Source organism: Pelodiscus sinensis, chromosome 10, assembly GCF_049634645.1.
Source record: "Pelodiscus sinensis isolate JC-2024 chromosome 10, ASM4963464v1, whole genome shotgun sequence".
NCBI lineage: Eukaryota > Metazoa > Chordata > Testudines > Trionychidae > Pelodiscus > Pelodiscus sinensis.
Genome location: NC_134720.1, coordinates 30,623,257 through 30,642,331, shown reverse-complemented (window position 1 = coordinate 30,642,331; position 19,075 = coordinate 30,623,257). Strand labels below are relative to the sequence as shown.

At 44.8% G+C, this 19,075-nt stretch overlaps 1 protein-coding gene across 16 annotated transcripts in view; it reads left to right on the top strand.

The window, feature by feature from the left end:
* The window catches only part of VEPH1 (ventricular zone expressed PH domain containing 1), a 206,920-nt gene that overhangs the window by 121,281 nt on the left and 66,564 nt on the right, over nt 1–19,075 (top strand). For 13 of the 16 annotated variants that reach the window (XR_012906257.1, XM_025184859.2, XM_025184857.2 and 10 more), the window contains one exon: nt 18,471–18,610. The exons of the other annotated variants lie outside the window; for them this stretch is intronic. Coding sequence is in view for 12 of the 13 variants with exons in the window: in XM_025184859.2 (XP_025040644.2) it covers nt 18,471–18,610 (140 nt within the window). In the remaining variant the exon portion in view is untranslated. The remainder of the gene's footprint in view (nt 1–18,470; nt 18,611–19,075) is intronic. 16 annotated transcript variants of the gene reach the window in all.

Sequence of the window (19,075 nt, the reverse complement as noted above, 5' to 3'; positions counted from 1 at the left end):
GCTTGGCTGTGATTTTGAATTCTAGAAGTGAGGGCCTGGCTAACCATCACTGCCTCATGTATTTATTGTATATAATCTAGTTGCCTTTGCTGGTGTGTTAGGTAAAATGCCCTGGAAGTTCACCATTTCTGTTAAAAAGCTTTGCCAAAATGTTTACTTCCTTTGCCATTTCCCTTAATTTTTTTTTTAAATCGGTGTCCCTGAGTCCTAAGGCTAAATTATTTTCCTGGATATAGGCATGGCATACCGTTGACTTCAGTGGGAGTTTCATACAGGGATCAAAATGCACAATTTATTTCCTAGTTCTGAGATGTTTAAAGGGTTTCTAGAAAAGTCATCCTTCCCCTGCCCTTTCAGCACCTCAAAAACGCCAAGCAGTACCCATTTGAACCACCTTTCTTCTAGTGAGTGTGATAGTGGGTCTGACTGCTCAAGCCAGAGTCAAATGAAAATAACTCCATTGAAGTTAATGGAATTATACCATTCTAAAACTAAAGTGAAAAGAATAAGGCCCATGTTTCTAACTTTGTTACTCTTCCTAGCAAGACTCTGAATAGCGGCTATTCATTCATTCATTCATTCATTCATTCATTCTCTTTGTAGTCTCACATGAATAAATACATAGATTGACCTACCATAAATACATACAAACAGTGTATTTCTCTGCTTTGTTACACTGGCTGTGTTTTACACTAGTTTCTTCACTATTTGTTTGCACACCTTTCGTAAAAGGGATGTAATTAGACGTATCACAATTACTAATGAAGCGGGGATTTAAATCTCCCCCGGTCATTAGCATAAAAATGGCTGCCACTTTTTTCGGCACAGAGCTTTGCCGGAAAAAAGCGGCAGTCTAGATGCTGATCTTGCGGAAAATAAAGCCTTTTCCGAAAGATCCGTTATCCCTTATTTCAGTGAGGGATAAGGGATCTTTTGGAAAAGGCTTTATTTTCTGCAAGATCAGCGTCTAGACTGGAGCTTTTTTCCGGAAAAGCTCCGTGCCGAAAAAAAACAGCAGTCATTTTTATGCTAATGAAGCGGGGGAGATTTAAATCCCCGCTTCATTAGCAATTGCAATATGTCTAATTTACATCTCTTTTACAAAAAAGGGACGTAGTCTAGACGTAGCCAATGTGTATTTCATAGTCTTGGAATAGCAATATTTGGCCTTTACAACATGTGTTTTGCAGACCCCTTATTGATTTATACACTCAGCCAGTAATATTATTGGATCTCTATGGCCTGTAATATATCTTTATGTGGTATTTCAAAATCCCTGTAATATTGACTAGTATGTCAGACTTTACAGTCATAAAGGGAAACACAGTAAGGGTGTCATTTTGGGAGGAAGGGGAGGCTGCAACTGTGCATATAAGGGCACTGGTTACTCTTCGTCCCCTTTCCCTGACTCTCAGGGAGCACAAGGAAAGTACACAGCTTGTGTCACTTATCTCTCTACCCCCTACTCTCACCAGCTCGGAGTGAGAGGAATGCACACACACACTGTATGCTTTCCCCTTGCTCCCTGCAAAAGCAACAGGAAGAAGAGCAAGCAGTGTCCCAGGATGCACAGCTGTATCCCCCTCCATCCTCTCATAGTGGTGCCCTTCACACTCAGGCTAAAAAGTGTGAGGTGAGATCCTTAGCAGGTATATATTGTCATTTTACACTAGCTGAGGAGCTTTCCCTCTATATTAAACAAACAAACAAACAAACAAACACAATTGCCATTTCCTCATCTGTGCTATACCATTTTGTAGGGCACAGTGCAATTGGGGGTGCTGAGGCTCAAAGAGTGTTCAGATTTTGGGCTACGTCAGTGATCTAGGAGATGTGGAGGCTAGTGGTAGTGCTTGACTACACTCTTGAAAGTCATAGGTTTGCTTCTTGCTTGATGGCATAATGAAAGGCCACCTCCAGTTCACATAGCTGCAAAATGGGTTCCAGATCCATCAGGGTAGGCCAATCACAGGTGGCTGGACATGATGCTTGACCGTTCTGTCCTTGGCTATGAAACAGATGTGCCTGAACAATGTCAGCCTGAAGAGCTATTGATTCAGGGGAGCTTTGATGGGAGATGAAGCTGCATGTCTGGGTTAATTATGGAGAGGACCTGATAGCATTGTCAAATTTCAGGGTATGTTTGCAAGTGCATAAGGTCAAAACAGAAAAAAGTTGATCGGTTGGCATGAGTGAATATTTGGAGCTAACCTCTACATTTTGGTGTAGTGCCAAAAGGGGGTGGGCAGAAGGAAGTAATCTAAAACCCACAAAATTAATTGCCTTCGCTTTGTTTCCATTTGAGGTTGAATATTTAGTTCAATTGTTATTTAAGTTGAACCAGTTTACCCAGGATTGCCTCTTTTCCATACCTTCTGTTCCTTCACCCTTCTTTAACCCTGTAAATTTTTCCTTGCAAAATTTCACCGTATTTGTCACATGATTTCACTCCTTATTAAACAAAACAAAGTAGTTTTCAGCAGCTCATACTTCTCCAGCTACTTTGTGATCTCATGCCTTATCAGTGTTCAAGGATCTTGCTTGCCACAAAGGCCAGACTCCCTGATCTATAATTTCCTGAATACACCTCAATTCCTTTATTAAGGTTATATTAGCTAGAATTTCCTAATCCCTCATTTTCTCTGTATGTCAAGTGATTAAGAACAGGAGACTCAGAATTGACTCCTGTGTACTGTACTGTTCACAGACTGTTCACTGACCCTATTGTGTGATCTTTGAAAGGTCATCTATCCAGTCTACCACTCTGTGTGGGTACGTCTACACTAGCGCCCTAGATTGATCTAGAGAGGCTAATGAGGGCAACCGAAATTGCAAATCAAGCCTGAGATTTAAATATCCCGCGTTTGATTTGCATGCTCCCGGCCGGTCGCCATTTTAGAAATTGACTAGCCCAAAGTAACTGCCCACGTCTACACGCAGCAGTGAAATGGGATTCCGATTTAAAGCCCCTAAATCAAATTAGCTGGTAAATCTCATTGCAGGAGGAATACTAGCTTATTCGAGGAGCTAGTGTAGACGTACCCTGTCTCAATTTACCCATTTGAAAAATATGGGCAATGATAAGTATAATAAAGCACTTTGAGATCTCTAGCTGAAAGGTGTCGTACCAGCAGGAAATATCGTTTTATTTGGTGTCATGGCCTTTCAGAGTAAACTTAGTGAGAACTACAGCAAATCAGCTTAGATCTGAAACCACCTTTATTTCTTTTTGAAGAATTTACCATTGACTATTCCTCTAGTCCCAGAGCAAGCCTCATAGCCATCTACTGGGCTTACTTTTTAGTCTAAATGGGTTACCCCTTAGGATGACTTCATCTGTGATATAAGACCCCTTATTTATGCCATTACCATGATCCTTACTCTACACATTTGTGTCATAGAAAGATAGGAATTACCCTAGCAGATCAGACTAGTGCATCTAATGCAAAGGGGTCAAGATCTGGCCCATGGGCTGGTTCTGGCCTGTCAAGCCTTTGGATTTGGCCCACAGCTGCCCCCTCAGACAAGGCACCTGCCTGAGCGTACTGCTGGGCTGCTGGCTGGGAGGCACCTAAGTAAGTGCCTCCTGGCCAGTGCCTGCACCCCAACTCCATGTCCGAGGTCACCAACAAAACACTCTGCACCACCACCACTCCTGCCCCAGGTTACAACTCCCTCCCAGACTCTACACCCTCTCTTACATTCCCCAGGGCAGAATTCTCTCCTGCACCCATACCCCTCTTGAACCCTGCACCCCAATCTCCTGCCCCACGTCACCACCCAATCCCTCTGCACCCCCCTTCTCCAGGTCACAACTTCCTCCCAGACTCTGCACCTCCCTACACTCCTTCCCCAGTTTAGAATCCTCTCCTGCACCCACACCTTCTCCTGGACTCTCGAGTCCAACCCCTTGCCCCAGGTGATAATGGCCTCCTTCACTCAAACTCCTCCAAGACCCCACACCTTCTCCTGCACCTCAATCCCCTACCCCAAAGTCCCTTCTGCATCCAACCTGTGTCCTGGACCCCACATCCCATCCATAGAAAAGTGTGGCCCTTGGCCACTTACCAAAATCTTGGAGTGGCCCACATCAAAAATTATTGCCCACCCTCATCTAATGCATACTCTGTCTTTGAAATTGACCAGTACCAGATGCTTCACATTCCAAGACACCTTTTTTCTCTTTTGTTTTCCTGCTCTCTCTGCTGTGCCTACAATTGCTGCTGTTTGTTCATAATTGAGGAGGAGGGGGGAGCAAGACAACATTTCTTCTCTAGCACTACTGATGTTTCAGCTAATTTCTACAATAAAGCTACCACTAGTACCCACATCCCAAATTATTACAGGTAGTTTATGAGACAGATGACCCATCAGAAAGACAACAGTTTAGAGCACCAGTATATGATGTTTTGGAGTCTGCACATCTCTGTGGCCAGGGGTTAAACATTCCCCCTCTCCCCCCCCCCCCCCCCCGGGACAGAGCTTAGGGATTTCTAATGTGTCATTCAAAGGCAATATTGTTATTGAGTTAACATCAAAATCAGATTGAAAATATAATGACATTCAATTAAAATGTGAAAATATTATAACAGTCTGCATATGCTGTGCCAGTTGTAAGTCATTTCTGATTCTTGGTAGCGCTACAGGATAAAATATAAAGAGTAAAAATCATATAGGATTTGTGACAGAAATTCCTTAAAGAGGAAAAAAACTAGTTTGCAGTGCTCTGGACCTAAATCTGGTGGTGGTTATGTTTTATGCTGAATTGAGAGATAATTGGTACCATATGACAGAATAGATGGAAAAGATCACGGCTCCCCTGCAGAGTTTGCCTCTGCACTCTTTTGATAAATTTAAGCATGCCATGAGCCAAACATTGATGTAGAACACATGGGCCTCTGCTAATTCACTATGACCACAAACTTACAAAGACACAGGCCAATGTTTCCAGACATATTTTTGGCTATGGCATAATGCATTAGTTGGAATGATATTATTTGGGACCAGCATTAAATCCCAGACTCTGTATGCATTGTGACGATGAAAGTGCTAATCTACAGAATGGCTTTGTTGTGGGCATTGATTATAATTGTCTGATTTCAATGGAATCCCAGCTCTACAATGACTGTAATAGGAGAAATAACACACTCCTGTGTGCAAACTGCACAGATATGTGACCATAGTGAGAACTAGCAAATCAAATGCATTTTCATTCTAGTACAGTGGTTGGAAGCTCTAATTTAACTATGGGAAATGAACTAATCTCTAGGTTGATCTTGCCTCTGCAATGGGCTAATTCCCTCTGAGGGGTTAGGGCAGGTCTGGGCAAAATATGGCCCACAGGCCAGATCTGGCACAACAAGGCACTGGATCCTGCCCCCGGAGGGAACCTGTGCAGAAAAGCAGCTGCAGAGCTCTGTTTCTGTTTTAAAACTGGAGGGGAGAGGGGAAGTTTTAGAAGGCGCCCTGCCCCCAGCACATTCCCATTGGCCAGTTTCTGATAGCTAAGAAGAATCACGCCCCCTCTCCTGGGCTCATTTATTCGTGAAGCACATGGCGAGGCAAAGAGGCAGACTGGCTGGGAAACATTTTAAGCTCTGCAGGCAGGCAGGCTAGTTTGGCAGCTGACAAGTGTAAGCAGGGTCAGGATAAGCTCTACCCTGACATCTGTGCTGTGTCTAGACTGGCCAGTTTTTCCGGAAAATCAGCCGCTTTTCTGGAAAAACTTGCCAGCTGTCTACACTGGCCTCTTGAATTTCCGCAAAAGCACTGACTTCCTACTGTAAGAAATCAGTGCTTTTTGCGGAAATACTATGCTGCTCCCATTCGGGCAAAAGTCCCTTTTGCGTAAAACTTTTGCGCAAAAGGGCCAGTGTAGACAGCTGAGATTTGTTTTCCACAAAAAAGCCCCGATTGCGAAAATGGCGATCGGGGCTTTTTTGCGGAAAAGCACATCCATGCCAATCTAGACGCTCTTTTCCGAAAATGCTTTTAACGGAAAACTTTTCCGTTAAAAGCATTTCCGGAAAATCATGCCAGTCTAGATGTAGTCCTGGTGGAGAACTGTGGCAAGTGGTGCAAAGAGACTTCAGGGGCTGATCTCATTTGCATAGACACACCCACCCTGTCTAGTATGTGCTCACAGCAGCCCAAATGGTCACTTTGGCCACTGTGGGATCCCCAGTCTCTCTGTTATTGAGGCAGGAGGGATAAAAGTGTTGTTACCCTGATTATGTGAATCAAGGACATTGAAATGGTGGAACTGTTTATGACAGAGGGATTCGCCATAAACTACGTAGCACTCGCTAGACAAGGGGCATGGGTTCCAAACCCAGTCAAGTTGAGAGAGGCTGGGGGCAGGTCTTTGTACTGGATGGCAGGGCCTTGTTTGAGGTCCTAAATAACACTGCTTGCACTCTCTCCACTGGAATATCAGAACTAATTTGGATTCCATTAGGAGTCTAGTTGTGAGCTGTGGAGTTGACTTTACTGGGGCCAGTAGAGCACTAGCACTGAGGCTTCTCTATTATGAGCTGAATTCTCTGAAGAGCTGAAATCACTATTGCTATGGGGAGCCTGGTGCTGAGCTACTAGCAGAGCAGCTTGCAAGGGACAACCAGCAAGTGCAGGCGGACAGTAGAGCGGTTTGCAGGGACAACCAGCAAGCGCAAGCAGACAGCAGAGTGGTTTGCCGGGACGACCGGCAGGTGCAGGCGGACAGCAGAGCGGCTGGTGGGAACAACTTGCAGCTGGTGGGAGCGGCAGCAGACAGCCAGTGGAGCAGCTGCAGGAGCAACCAACTGGTGGTCTGGGGCGTGGACCGAGACGGCTGGTGGAGCCAGACAGTTCGTGGGACAGTGGAGGCGGCTCACAGGATGACAGGTGGAGTGTGACAGAGTGACTCACATCGACAGTGGCAGCAGAACCCTACGGAGAGGCGGAGCCATCGGTGGACCACATAAGGTGTATCAATCCCCGCCCCCTCCAGGTTGGGATGATAAAACTCTGCCGGGTGAACTTTTGAACCCTGGGGCGGCACTGACCTGGGACAGAGACTTTTGGGGTGTTGGACTTTTGGGACTTTGGGTGATTCGTGGCTAGGGGAGGGTCTTTGCTCATGTTTGGTCTATGAATCTGAGTTGTGGTGTTTTCCCAAGTTAATGCTGATGTCGGTTACCTCATGTTATTAAAGGTTTGCTGCTATACTGAGGCTCTGTGCTTGCGAGAGGGGAAGAATTGCCTCTTTGAGGTGCCCAGAGGTGTATGTAAGATTTCCCAGGTCACTGGGCGGGGGCTCGAGACGGTGTTGTATTACCTTGTTGGGAGGAGACCCCTAGATACTGAACCTGGCCCTTGCTGCTATTAACTCAGCCTGGCAGAAGGGTTACACAAGTAAGTCTCTTGGCCACAGCCTGCTTCTGGCACTGCAGCCCTTTCCTGCCCCTACTCTCTGCCCCCCTCCACTCAACATACCCAAACCCTCTGTCCCCCTCTTAAACTCATACCCCCTCCCGGATCTGGCACCCTAATCTCCTGCCCCAGATCACAATCCCCTCCTACCCAAGGTCACATCCCAAACCTCTGTACTCCAGTCCCCTGCTCTAAGTCACAACCTCCTGCTTCATCCCAACTCCCTCCCAGACTCCAGTCTCCCTCCTGCACCCCAATCCCTTACCCCAAGCTCCCTTCTGCACCCAACCTCCATTCCAGACCATACATCTCCATTAATATCATGGAAAAGTGCGGCCCTTGATCACTTTCCAAAATCTTGGAGTGGCCCTCTGTCAAAAATTATTGCCCACCCTGGGTTAGGGGCACTGTGCTAAGAAGGAAACAGGAATTCTGGCTGTTGGGAGGTGAATTAGATCTAGACTCTTAGTTTGAGCCAGTACTGATGCAACCAGCCTCCCCACTGATTGGAATTTATTTCTCTTCTAGCCAGCCTAGCTGAGATAACCTAATTGCTCATGCTGTTAGTTCTTGTCCCTCTCCCGTGGCTCATGGACCAGGCAGGGTAAGGCAGGTTTCACTGAAAGATAAGGCAGGAGATGGGGAGGAATTGGTGTCAAGTCCAGAGTAGAGGGCACAGGGCCTAAAGTAGGGAAGGGGGCCCAGCAGCCCTGTTGAGGAAGGGGAGGATTTCTGTTGACGGACAGAGGACTGTGTGGAGAGGCTAAGGAACTGGATGAGTTCTTGCTTCCTTTAGGAGAGGGACTGGTAGGGAATTGGACTGTAAACAGGAGAATGAAAACACGGGGGGCTCGTCTACATTGGCCCCTTTTCCGGAAGGGGCATGTTAATTTCACGAGTCGTAATAGGGAAATCCGCGGGGGATTTAATATCCCCCGCGGCATTTAAATAAAAATGTCCGCCGCTTTTTTCCGGCTTTTAGAAAAGCCGGAAAAGAGCGTCTACACTGGCCCCGATCCTCCGGAAAAAAAGCCCTTTTCCGGAGGATCTTATTCCTACTTTGAAGTAGGAATAAGATCCTCTGGAAAAGGGCTGCTTACACTGGAACTACCTGTCCTGACTGGGATATAGGCTAATGTCTGAGTGTTGTTTACTCTTGGGCTGGTAACCCACTCACTTTGCAGTATGGATGCAGGCTAGATCCCTAGAGTGCTGTCCTGTAAAGCCTTCCCTCATTTCCTGTGTGTCTCAAAAGCAGACAAGTTCTCCCACAATTCATTGAGAAAGAATTACAGAGTTGGCTCAGCTTACTGTAGCACAAAGAACACCAGAAGTCCCCCAGACATCACCTCAGGTGTCAGCAGCAGAGTAGCCTCGGTAGAGTGACTGCAGGATGGTGGTTCATGACCGTTAGGCCAACCTGAGCACTCACAACCAAATACTAATCAACAAACTGCAGTGAGGATGTGCCCTATGTCATGTTCTCTTATTCCTGTCCTGTCCCCTCCCTCCTAATGCAGTGTCTTTTGGCCTAACAACAAGTACAAGGAATCTTAAATAATCTTGTCTCAAGTATATATTAACTTATCTATCCTTCAGCTCCTTAAGACAGTGTTCTTAAAATAGGCATAGGATAAGTCCAGTCTCTGCTTTGAACCATCTGGGTTTTTTCACAGTAACAGCTTTTGTGAATCCATTCAGTATAGAGGGTGTCTATAGAGTCTTTAAAGCTTGAGTTGGGTTTTCCATAATTTAGGTCCACTGGGGCAGATTATTAAGACAGCTGGAAGTTGGTTCAAATTGCTAAAAATTTCCTTTCTATTTTTAGAAGTGACACTAGTTTTATAGTTCCAATATAGACTGGTTTCAGAGACTTTAAAACTCTGTAGTGTTATATGATGATATAATGACATCATCAAGGAAATTTGTTCCCTTCCTTTTTCCATTATGCATTTTTGGCCAATTATTTTAAAAGGATGCAGAGCCATCTTTGATGTATGTCACACTTCATTGCTTTAAATAACTTCAAAAGAAAGTTAAGCCAATACTGAATTACTGGCATTTGGCATGACTGATTTGTTAAATGTTGGGCAAATTGCTTCAAAACTATTACCTTTTGTGGAGAAAGATCACATATATGTTGTTTATCTCACAGATAAAGTGCAGTTTTGGGTCAAACTCATCCTCTTTCTCCATCAGTGCAAAGCCAGAGTGAATTGTCTGGAGTCGTCATGTAGGGAACTACCTCAGGAATGAGAAACCTGTATCTACCTCCATGAACAGGGCCTGGGGAAGGCCGCCATCCTCTCCACAGATTATTTTCCAGCCCAGGCATTGGAATAGAGGCTGACCCTTCTGCACATTCACCACATGTGTGTTTGTAGGGGCCACATAGTGATGGACATCCACCCATTCCCTGAAACCCTCTTCCCTCCTACATGCTGGATTATGCAGCTTGGCCATGAGGACCAGTTCTGCCTTGAGCATGGGATATGGAGTACCTGTTTCCTGTCCTCAGCAGAATCACTGATTCCTCTGTTTTGTGGATATGAATCCTTAGATGTACTTACTGTAAATGAATACAGAACAATACAATTCTCAAGCACCTTTCTCCCCATGCTTCAGGTCACTTGCTTTGTACTGGTGCTAAAATAAGCTTTTTGCTGAAGAGTGTAAGTATCTAATTGTAATGGGAATACAAAAAATTGTCACTGTTATGCAGCTCCACAATTGATTTATTTTAGACACTTCTACATGTTTTGTTAGCCTTTAAGGTGCGACTAGTCTATTTGTTGTTTTTTAAGTTTTTCCTGTTACAGACTAACTTGGCTACCCCTCTGAAGCTACATTATTTTGTAAGCCTCATCTCCTCCCTAACCTAATACATACATTAAAAATAAAATATGCTATTAAGTAGCATGTAAACATGTACGCAAATGCAAATATGTTGACTTGATCTGGCTGATTGTGACTAAACTTAAATTGAAGAGCTGGTAGTGAGAGCAGATTTTGGACTGTTGGGTCAAACATATCTCTGTAGTAATGCCATTGACATCAGTAGGAATTATACCCTAGAGATGTCGATTCATTGAGATTTTCCTAGCATTACAGTGATAGGACTGGGATAAGCTCTCAATGTACTATATATGTGCAACTCATTTAGGAAGTCACAGAATTCCTTAACAACTTACTTTTCTCAGAAGCATAGCCAAATAGGGAAGCCATAAGCAATCTGATAGCCACATAGGTCTAAAACTAATAGAGGACAGAGCTGCAGTTGCAGCAAAGCAAATTCCAGATCTTGAGATGATGAAACCTTATGAATTATGTGGGACATTAGACATCTGGATAGTGAGAGAGGCTGAGTCTCTGGGTCTGGAAATTTTAACCCAAATTTGTATTTATTGTGTACAGGTACTTTATAAGCAAAAGTGTATTTTGGTAATACATTGTCTACTATGAATGTCACACAGATAGTTACAAACTATGTATCTATAATACACAGATAAAAAATAACTATCATTCTGAGATGGAATGGATTGTCTATTGGTTAGAGCAGGAGTATGAACACACACAGGTTCTTGTCCAAGGTGTGCCTCTAAGGGCAAGTCTATACTAGGAAAATATTTTGAAATAATTAAATTTAAAGTAATAACTCCCAAAATAACTATTTTGAAATAAGCTTATTCCCCAAAGAAAGCAGGAGTACAGATTTTGAAATAACCAGTTATTTCAAAATAATAGGCTTAGTAGTGCAGATGCTCCACTTATTATTTCAAAATAATGGGCTTTATTTCAAAATAACTTCCTAATGTAGACCAGGGCTAAATGTGAGCATACAGCTAAATCCCTTAACTTTTATCCACTTATGAAAAGAGCACAGTAATGGTTATTGACCTCACAGGGACACTGAGAGGTTTAAGTAATGACTGTTTGGTAGCCCCCGATAACAGATTATAGAAATGAATAATTATATTAAAAATATGCAGCTATATAATGAGGTGTTACAAAAGGAAATAGCAAATGATGACATCTATGTGATGCCTTACTGTTGACAGTAAATGAGAAGGAAAAGCTTTGTGTGGAGTAATATTACTGCTCCTAAAAATACATCATGTTTCAATAAGCTTCTTAAATATGAAAATGCAGCTTGTAAGAATAAGTATTTAAGTAGCTGGATGTTTGAAAAAAAATGCCTGCTTTGGGTAGATTGGCAACTTTCATGAATATTTTGTCCCACAAAAGGGTAATGTGCAACACAGTGTTTATGAATTATGTTGTATTATTGAGTACCGGCATCACTGAAGCTGGCACAATAAGGTCACATGAACATGTTAGAAATAGAATATGTGAATATATGGATCCAGAGGCCCCATTAACCAGAAAAGAGGGCTCGCTGCTATTCCACACAATAGCAGCTGTGAGGAAAGAAGCACAGCAGTTCCACACCATGTTGGCTGGACTGGCTGTTTTCTCTCTCCCTCATACACTCTCTCTCACTCACTCTCTCTCTTTCCAACCACCACCCAGTTCTTTACCTACATGGGGATGATGAAGGCACAGTGGATGTCATCCATCTTTCTCATGAAGGAAAACTGCTGCAAGACCCTCTAGATCTGATTCTCCACTGCTTTGTATCTGCACTTGTATCAAATGATACCTTCATTGTAAATAAATGTAGAAGTCAGATTTGATTATATATTATACTCTGCACAGACAGAAATAACTAAGCAAAGAGCAAGCACACTGGAGAATCAGCTCTAAGATGTATCTAATTGAAAAAGTAATTGTTTGAATACTGCTTAATCTTGGCGAGAGTATTCATAGAGATGGGAATTAAATTGTGCACATTTTGCCAATCTTTAGTCAATTATATTATTGGCCTCAATGGGCAATTCATGCACAGAATGAACACTGGAATGGCTCCACTGACTGAACAATAAATCTCAGGGACAGAGTCCCCATTTCATTTGGGCTCCCTTGTCATGTTTCAGTATCAACATAGGGCAAATCTCCAGGTGGCAGAGCTAGTTTGAAGGCCCTCTGCCATCCGCCTTTTGCAGTCTCCAAATTAGGCACATGGGGATGGGGAGGGTAAGAGGTGTAAGATGACATGTTTTGATGTGGCTCTTCCCAGCTGCTGAAGTGGCCTCTTGGTATAATATGCAGCTGGGCATAAGTTAGAGCATCATCAAAAATGCTCTTATTTACACAGGGATCTGGCTGACCCACCCAAACATTCTGTCAATGGGCGAAGTGTAAAGATGATGGAAAGTCACAGTTGTCATTCCCCACTGCATGTTTGCACTGAGCTTACCTCACCCAGGACAGAGAATTAGGGCCTCCATGTCCACATTTTGCAAAAATGGAAGCAAGCATTTAAAGGGCTATCTATGTACAGGCAGTCCCTGGGTTACGTACAAGATAGGGACTGTAGGTTTGTTCTTAAGTTGAATCTGTATGTAAGTCAGAACTGGCGTCAGCCACTGCTGAAACTGATCAGTTTCAACCGCGGCTGAATCTAGACGCCAGTTCTGACTTACATACAGATTCAACTTAAGAAACCCAGGCGTCCCCAAGTCAGCTGCTGCTGAAACTGATCAGCGGCTGATTCCAGGAAGCCCGGGGCAGAGCAACTCTGCCTCGGGCTTCCTATAGTCAGCCGCTGGTCAGTTTCAGCAGCGGCTGACTTGGGGATGCCTGGGGCAGAGCAGCTGGGGTGCTGCCGGGTTGGTCCGGAGCGGCGCTGTGGGACCAACCCGACAGCCCCCAGCTGCTCTACCCCAGGAGTAGGCAAGAAAAGCCTGGTCTGCTGGGGGGGGTGACACTAGCTGCACCCCCCCCCCCCCCCAGCAGACCAGGGAGACAGGGGTGGCGGGACTGCCCAAGTCCTCCAAGGCTTTGCTCTGTCTCCCTGGTCTGCTGACCTGGGAGACACGGAGCAAAGCCGCAGAGCACACGGGCAGTGGGACAGTCCAGGCACGCTGCGGCTGTCCCACTGCGGGCATGCTCCGAGGCTTTGCTCCCCATCTCCCTGGTCTGCTGGTCGGGAGACGGGGAGCAAAGCCGCGGAGCACGCCTGCAGGGGGACAGCTCAAGCGCGCCTGGGCTGTCCCACTGCGGGCGTGCTCCAAGGCTTTGCTCCCCGTCTCCCTGCAGACCAGGGAGATGGGGAGCAGCTTTTCTCGCCCCGGAGGACGGGGCGGCGGACCGTGGCGCATCTGGGCATCCCGCCGCTCCCGTCCTCCGGGGCGAGGAAAGCCCCGTTTGTAACTGCGGATCTGACATAAGTCGGATCTGCGTAACTCGGGGACTGCCTGTACTCCCATTCCAGTTAAACCTAGCATAAATATGACTGGACTCATACAATAATATATTATGTTGTGCATACAGCTTTCTGTATTAAGAATGTCATATGGAGGGTGCTTTAAGGTTGCATGTAACCACCATGGTTTGTTTATAGATAACTAATAGGAACGTGGTTGAGAAAAACACACAAAGCCAATACTGATTTCAATAGAAAAACATGAGTGAGTGGTCTGTGCAAAACAGAGACATGCTCCCTGTTTTGACTGCACTTACCTTGTAATCCTCAAGGGTATGTCTACACTACAAAGTTAGTTCGAACTAACGGACGTTAGTTCGAAATAACTTTCATAGGCGCTACACTAGCTCTCCGTTAGTTCGAATTAAATTCGAACTAACGGAGCGCTTAGTTCGAACTAGGTAATCCTCATTCCACGAGGATTAAGCCTAGTTCGAACGTACTAGTTCGAATTAAGGGCTGTGTAGACCCTTAATTCGAACTAGTGGGAGGCTAGCCCTCCCCAGGATTCCCTGGTGGCCACTCTGGCCAACACCAGGGAAACTCTACTGCCCCCCTCCCGACCCCGGATCCCTTAAAGGGGCAGGGGCTGGCTACGGTGCCCGTGCCAGGTGCAAGCCTGCCAGCACCCAGCCAGCAGACCCTGCACCTGGCATGGCTCGAGCCACCCACCCGATGCCCCCCAGCCCTCCCCCTCTTCCTGGGACCAGGCTGGCGGCTCCCGGGAGCTTGCCCGGGACCGCAAGAGGCGGGCACCCGCCTGGGCTAGTGCGGACATCGTGGACCTTGTCCACGACCTCCGCACTAGGCACAGGAAAGTGGCCGGCTAGGGCAGGAGAGCTGCCAGCCTGGCCACCCAGGAGCAGGTGTGCATGAAAATCAAGGTGGGTCCACTGAGACCCCCGACCCTGAGCCCTGAGCCTACAATGGCCGTACTGGGTCAGACCAAAGGTCCATCTAGCCCAGTAGCCTGTCTGCTGACAGCGGCCAACCCTAGGGACCCTGAAGGGGATGGACCGAAGACAGTGACCAAGCCATTTGTCTCGTGCCATCCCTCTCCAGCCTTCCACAAACCTTGGGCAGGGACACCACTCCTACCCCCTGGCTAATACCACTCCATGGACCCAACCTCCATGACTTGATCTCACTTCCCTTTAAACTCTGTTCTAGTTGTAGCCTTCACAGCCTCCTGCAGCAAGGAGTTCCACAGGTTGACTCTTTGCTTTGTGAAGAACAACTTTCTGTTACTAGTTTGAAGCCTGCTACCCATTCCTTTCCTTTGGTGTCCTCTAGTCCTTCTTTATGGGAACTAATGAAGAACTTTTCTGTATGCACCCTCTCCACCCAACTCCTGCTTTTAGAGACCTCTGTCCTGTCCCCCCCTCTGTCTCCTCTTTTCTAAGCTGAAAAGTCCAAGTCTCTTTAGCCTCTCTTCATATGGGACCTGTTCCCATCCCCTGATCATTTTAGTTGCCCTCCCCTCTCCCAGCCTCTCTCTTCCCCTCTCCCACCTCCTTTTCCCAGTCTCCCCCAGTTTTGTTCAATAAAGACAGATTCCATTTTGGAAGACACGTTATCTTTATTTTGTACATCAAGAAGAGGGGCTAGGGAAGGATAAGTGGAAGGAGGTGAGGGAGGAATAGGGCACGAGCCCCCGATGGGGAGGACTGGGCTGGCTCTACGGGCTTCTGGGGGTGGAAGCTCTCCTGCAGCCCCCCAATTGCCCCCTCTCCCCAGATGGCAGCCTGCGGCAAGTGCAGCCGGGCTGATGGCCGAGTGCTGTGATGTGCCCAGTGTGGGCACTCCGGGCACTCCAAGCCAGGACTGCTTTGCAAGCGGGGCACCCCTGAGAACTGTCTGCCCGGGGTGGGGGTCGGGACTCTGTAAGCACAGCCCTCAGCTAGCCTGAGACAGCATCTCCACGCTCTAAGTCCTCCTCTGATGCCCTGCCGGCACTGCTTCCGGCCAGCCTTAAGCCTGGTTCAGGGTCCACTTAATGTGGACATGCTAGTTGGAATTGGCAAAACGCTAATTCGAACTAGTTTTTTAGTCTGGATCCGTTAGTTCGAATTAGCTTAGTTCGAATTAACTAATTCGAACTAAGTTAGTTTGAATTAACGTTGTAGTGTAGACGTACCCCAAGTCAGGTTGTGACCTTTGGAGACAGTCTATTTGTTCCAGTCAGATGATCTAATCTCCATTCCAAGGCTTGGTATGAAGTTTTTACACTGAAGAATGTAGATAAGTTTCTGAAAGCTTCTCCAAGTCATTTCACTTATCAGCCTTTAAATGCAAAACAACCCACCAAACCATAACTTTTTATTTTTTTTGTGTATGAAAATATTTTTATTTGTGCTAGTGTACGTTATGTGTAGTGGTTCGAGCAAGGGATTGCCTCTGACACTGTCTTATAGCCTGTCTTTCTGTGATACATTTCACTTATCAGTAAAATTATGGTAACATTCCCTACTTCACTTGGGGTGCGTCTGCGCTGCACCGTTGTTTTGGAATAACTAGTGTTATTCTGAAATAACGACGCAAGCATCTATACAGCAATTCCATTATTTTGAAATAATATCAAAATAACGGGTGCCTTATTCCTACTTCTGTAAACCCCATTCCATGAGGAATAACTCCTCTTCCAAAATAGCTACAGTATTTTGAAATAACTCCAGTGTGGACGTTCCACTGCTGCTGTTTAAAAATAGCTCCTTACCAGGGCCATGCTAAATAATTACTCCCCTGTGCTTCCTGGGACTCTAAATTTGAGATAGCATGTCCACATTAGGGGAGCCTGCCTCGGACTAATTTTGAGGCTTCCCTGTAGTGTGGATGTTCTATTTCGAATAAGCTATTTTGGAGTATATCTTCTGGAATAGCTTATTCCAAAATAAGTGTGCACTGTAGAATCATAGGACTGGAAGGGACCTCGAGAGGTCATCGAGTCCAGCCCCCCGCCCTCAAGGCAGCACCAATCTCCGTCTACACCATCCCTGACAGATGTCTATCTAACCTGTTCTTAAATATCTCCAGAGAGGGAGATTCCACCACCTCCCTTGGCAATTTATTCCAATATTTGACCACCCTGACAGTTAGGAATTTTTTCCTAATGTCCAATCTAAACCTCCCTTGCTGCACTTTAAGCCCATTACTCCTTGTCCTGTCCTCAGAAACCAAGAGGAACAAATTTTCTCCTTCCTCCTTGTGACACCCTTTAGATATTTGAAAACCACTATCATGTCCCCCCTTAATCTTCTTTTTTCCAAACTAAACAAGCCCAGTTCATGAAGCCTGGCTTCATAGGTCATGTTCTCTAGACCTTTAATCATTCTTGTCGCTCTTCTCTGTACCCTTTCCAATTTCTCCACATCTTTCTTGAAATGTGGCGCCCAGAACTGGACACAGTACTCCAGCTGAGGCCTAACTAGTGCAGAGTAGAGCGGCAGAATGACTTCACGAGTTTTGCTTACAACACACCTGTTGATACAACCTAGAATCATATTTGCGTTTTTTGCAACAGCATCACACTGTTGACTCATATTCAACTTGTGGTCCAGTATGACTCCTAGATCCCTTTCCGCCATGCTCCTTCCTAGACAGTCACTTTCCATCTTGTATGTATGGAACTGTACCCTTTGTCATTTGTAGATGTACCCTTTGTCGTTGTGCCTCTTAATTAGTGAATATTTGCAAAGTGCTTTGAGATCTTTGATTGGAAAGGTGATATTTAAGAGCAATGTGTTATTATGAAGATGATTGTTATATACACTTGACAAGAAGTGACATTTATAGAATGTAGTCCTTTAAACTGATGACAGACTTGGAATACCAAATTGCTCATTGAACCCTGAATAACACTGCTTTTATTGAAACTTTTAGGATAACTGTATTAAGTACTGATCCATAATAAACATGTGGCATGCATATTGGCATTGTAAACATATTTAACTCTTTTGTTGCTTTCAGTCCATCTATTCCATGACAAAATGGATTAAGTAACTCTGCTCTAACCAATGACTAAAAGCTTAACATCTGTTTATAACGGACAAAGCACTGAATTCTTAACTTTGAGTGTAACTCTTCTTTAAATCAGTTTTTGCTTGAGTAGGCCTAGGTGAAGGCTGTGGGAACTTGGTCCAAAGGTAAAGTTTTATTTGGTTGCTACCCATGTGAGGGTGCTCTTTCCACCAAATCTTTTAAATAAGAATTAGTTGTGAAGAGTTTGAATATATCTGCCTATTTAATAAGCAAGTAAATGTACATACAAGCTTTGGATTATTCTTTAGCAAAAAGGAAGTAATATACATTGAAATCCTAACTGTCCTGTGGAATGAGTGATAAATGGCTGTATAAGGTGTAAACAGTGGAGTTTTATATGTGAATGGGTGAAATATAGCTCTGTGCACAGGATCAGTACAGGGCCTATGTACCACTTACTCTGGATTATATTTTAAGTGGTACATTGACTGTGTGCTGGCCCTTTGCACCGGGACAAATTTCACCTATTTTTAGTTTTCCTGACAAATCATACTGACTACATCAATATCTACTCTTGTCTGTATATCAAAATGTGAGAATGAAAAAAATCATTTAAAAATTTACGACGGTATATTTCAGATCTGAAAATAGTGGTATCCTATAGCTAAAAGTATTGCATGTTTAAGTGTAAAGTAATATCAGGTAGTTAAATCTCTTTTAAGTAGTTGATGTTAATATTATGTATATTTGTTTCTAGATACTGTTAGAAGTTGTGTAGCAAAGCTGTTCTTCAGCTGCCCCCTGAAGGGTCATTACTGCCTATACAGTAAATCCAGTTTTACACTCACCAGCCGACAGCCTCAGCTATGGATCCATATCATGTTTCTCTTTCAGCAGGTGTGTGCAATACATATAAATAGGTGGCACCTCAATAAATTGTACATGAAAAAAAAACAATGTTTTATTGTTAATTCATTTAGATATGTTTATCATTTCCATTACTGTACTGTTCATTTGTGTGTCCTTTGAATTTCCCCTTCTGGTTTCTCAGAAGTGGACAGTTACTTTTAAGATCTCCACTACCCAGTGCTTTGCAGTAGACTGACATACTGTTGTGTGACAGACTATGTGCCTTCTGTTAAACATAACAAATTAAGTTACCCATATGAAATTCAGAAATCTGAAGTATAAACAACATTGGACCAAAATCTGTCATCCTTATGCAGGCCAAACTCCCCTTAAAGTCAAGTCTCAATTCTGCTTCCATGGAAATGAACAGACAAACCTCAGTATGGTCAGGTCTGTAGACTTCAGTAGGTCTTAAAGATGCTCAGCATCCCTTAATCAAAACACCCATGGAGG